The sequence below is a fragment of the Cyprinodon variegatus genome, unplaced genomic scaffold (genome assembly GCF_000732505.1).
Source record: "Cyprinodon variegatus isolate N-32 unplaced genomic scaffold, C_variegatus-1.0 Scaffold0, whole genome shotgun sequence".
NCBI classification, from domain to species: Eukaryota; Metazoa; Chordata; class Actinopteri; order Cyprinodontiformes; family Cyprinodontidae; genus Cyprinodon; species Cyprinodon variegatus.
This window is the reverse complement of record NW_015150453.1, coordinates 4,226,656-4,228,320: the sequence shown is the minus strand read 5'-3', so window position 1 is coordinate 4,228,320 and position 1,665 is coordinate 4,226,656. Positions and strand designations below refer to the sequence as shown.

The 1,665-nt window shown below is 34.5% G+C and overlaps 1 protein-coding gene across 1 annotated transcript in view; it reads right to left on the bottom strand.

The window, feature by feature from the left end:
- Nucleotides 1-1,090: 1,090 nt before the first annotated feature.
- The window catches only part of LOC107082364 (fucolectin-like), a 5,413-nt gene continuing 4,838 nt past the window's right edge, over nucleotides 1,091-1,665 (bottom strand). The window contains exons 5-6 of the mRNA XM_015371060.1: nucleotides 1,375-1,654; nucleotides 1,091-1,256 (exon numbers count right to left, since the gene is read on the bottom strand). Of these exons, the coding sequence (XP_015226546.1) occupies nucleotides 1,106-1,256; nucleotides 1,375-1,654 (431 nt within the window). The 3' untranslated portion in view covers nucleotides 1,091-1,105. The remainder of the gene's footprint in view (nucleotides 1,257-1,374; nucleotides 1,655-1,665) is intronic.

The following is a 1,665-nucleotide window of genomic DNA, read 5'->3' as shown; positions in this document are numbered from 1 at the left end:
GGTGTAGAAGGCTTACAGCAGTACATGTTTGAGCCCTTGCCTCGCAATGCTGCCAGTTCTGTTAGATCTACGCCTGCTGAAGACACAGACGTCCATCCCCGTGAACACTGGGACGGAACTCAATGGTAAAGTAAATGATTCTTATTTCTTATTTCAACCGTTGCATATATTAGCTGCAACATATGAATCAAGATGCTATGACCAAAAAAAATTGACAGATGACCGTTGATATGTGATTGGCCGAATTTAGGTGTAATGGCTGACGTATAACTAACTGGCCTGCATAAGATAACAAAACATAAAACACAAATTGTAAGACAGGATTTTTTTTTTTTTATAGTAATTTTCTAAATTTTGGGACAATATTGTCTGATAAAGAGTACATTTATATACATGTTTTGGCCAGAATGATTTGACATTTAAATATGATTTCCCTACATCTTTAAACATTAGTTTTTTCCTCCCCTCACGTATTTCAATCTGCAAGGCCTCGGATGCCAAGTACCCCCATGTATATATTCTATGCTTTGTCTTTCGTGTCTTTGTGTTCTTGAACATGCACTACTAAATTAAATTTCTCATCGAGGATAAGTAAATTATTATTAAATTGAATCTAACTTAATTATAAAATCTACGGGGAATAAAGGTAATTAATTTTGTAAAAATAAAGCCTGTTCTTCACAAAAAATACAACAGATTTTTTTGAGCTTTTAAGTAGTATGCAATTTATTATTTCAAGTATAAAAAACACTGTTAACTAAAACAAGCTAAGACTAAAATACAAATTCATTTGTAGCTACCATTTTAAATGTTCACCAAACATATAGAAGCTCACAAGTGATCACACAGACAAATCTTTGCAACTTATTTTACTAAAAACATCAAACTTCCTGCTTATTTTAATAAATTCCATTTTTTTCTCCAGCTGTACCCACCTTTTAAAAAAACTGAAAAAGAACACTCAGTTGATTGAGAGACTTTTCCTGCCCTCTTGTAGGCCATTTTGTTAAAGCTTTAATTACTTTCATCAGACACTAACCTTGTAATTTAGGTTGTGCAGACTTATATCTATAAAAATAATACACCTTTCATCTAACATTTGTTTTTAATCTAGTCTAGATGCATACACCTCCACCTCACACAGAGTGAGAAACTCATTTCGTCCAGGTATGACAATGTTGATGAATCGACCATCCATGCCGTTGCACTGAAAGGTTTCAGTAAAACCAGGAGAGATGGTAGAGATCACAGCACATCTGTCAGTGGAAAAGGTTTTTTTTTTTCATTTTAACAAAAAATGGCAAAATATGAGAAGTAAGTAAGATTTACTACAAAATATTTTACTTATTTTTTTCAAAGAAGACTGAAACCTACCTGGGATTGTTATTTCCATTGTTGTCAAGTGAATCTCCAATACGAATTTCAGCTCCATTAATTCGAGTGTGAACTTCTAACCGGTTGGTTATGCTAATAGAGAACACTTTATGGGTTTTCCCCAGGTCCAGTCTCCACCAGGGATTAAAGTCATTATTTGTGGCACTGCAGGAACCGAGGTCAAAGCGAGCTTCACGGTTCCCATCAATAGCATTGTTGGCAATGGCTCCTGGATAAACTGTTGACTGGGAGGCTTTTCCATAAATTGCCATATTCTCTCCTAAAAAAAAA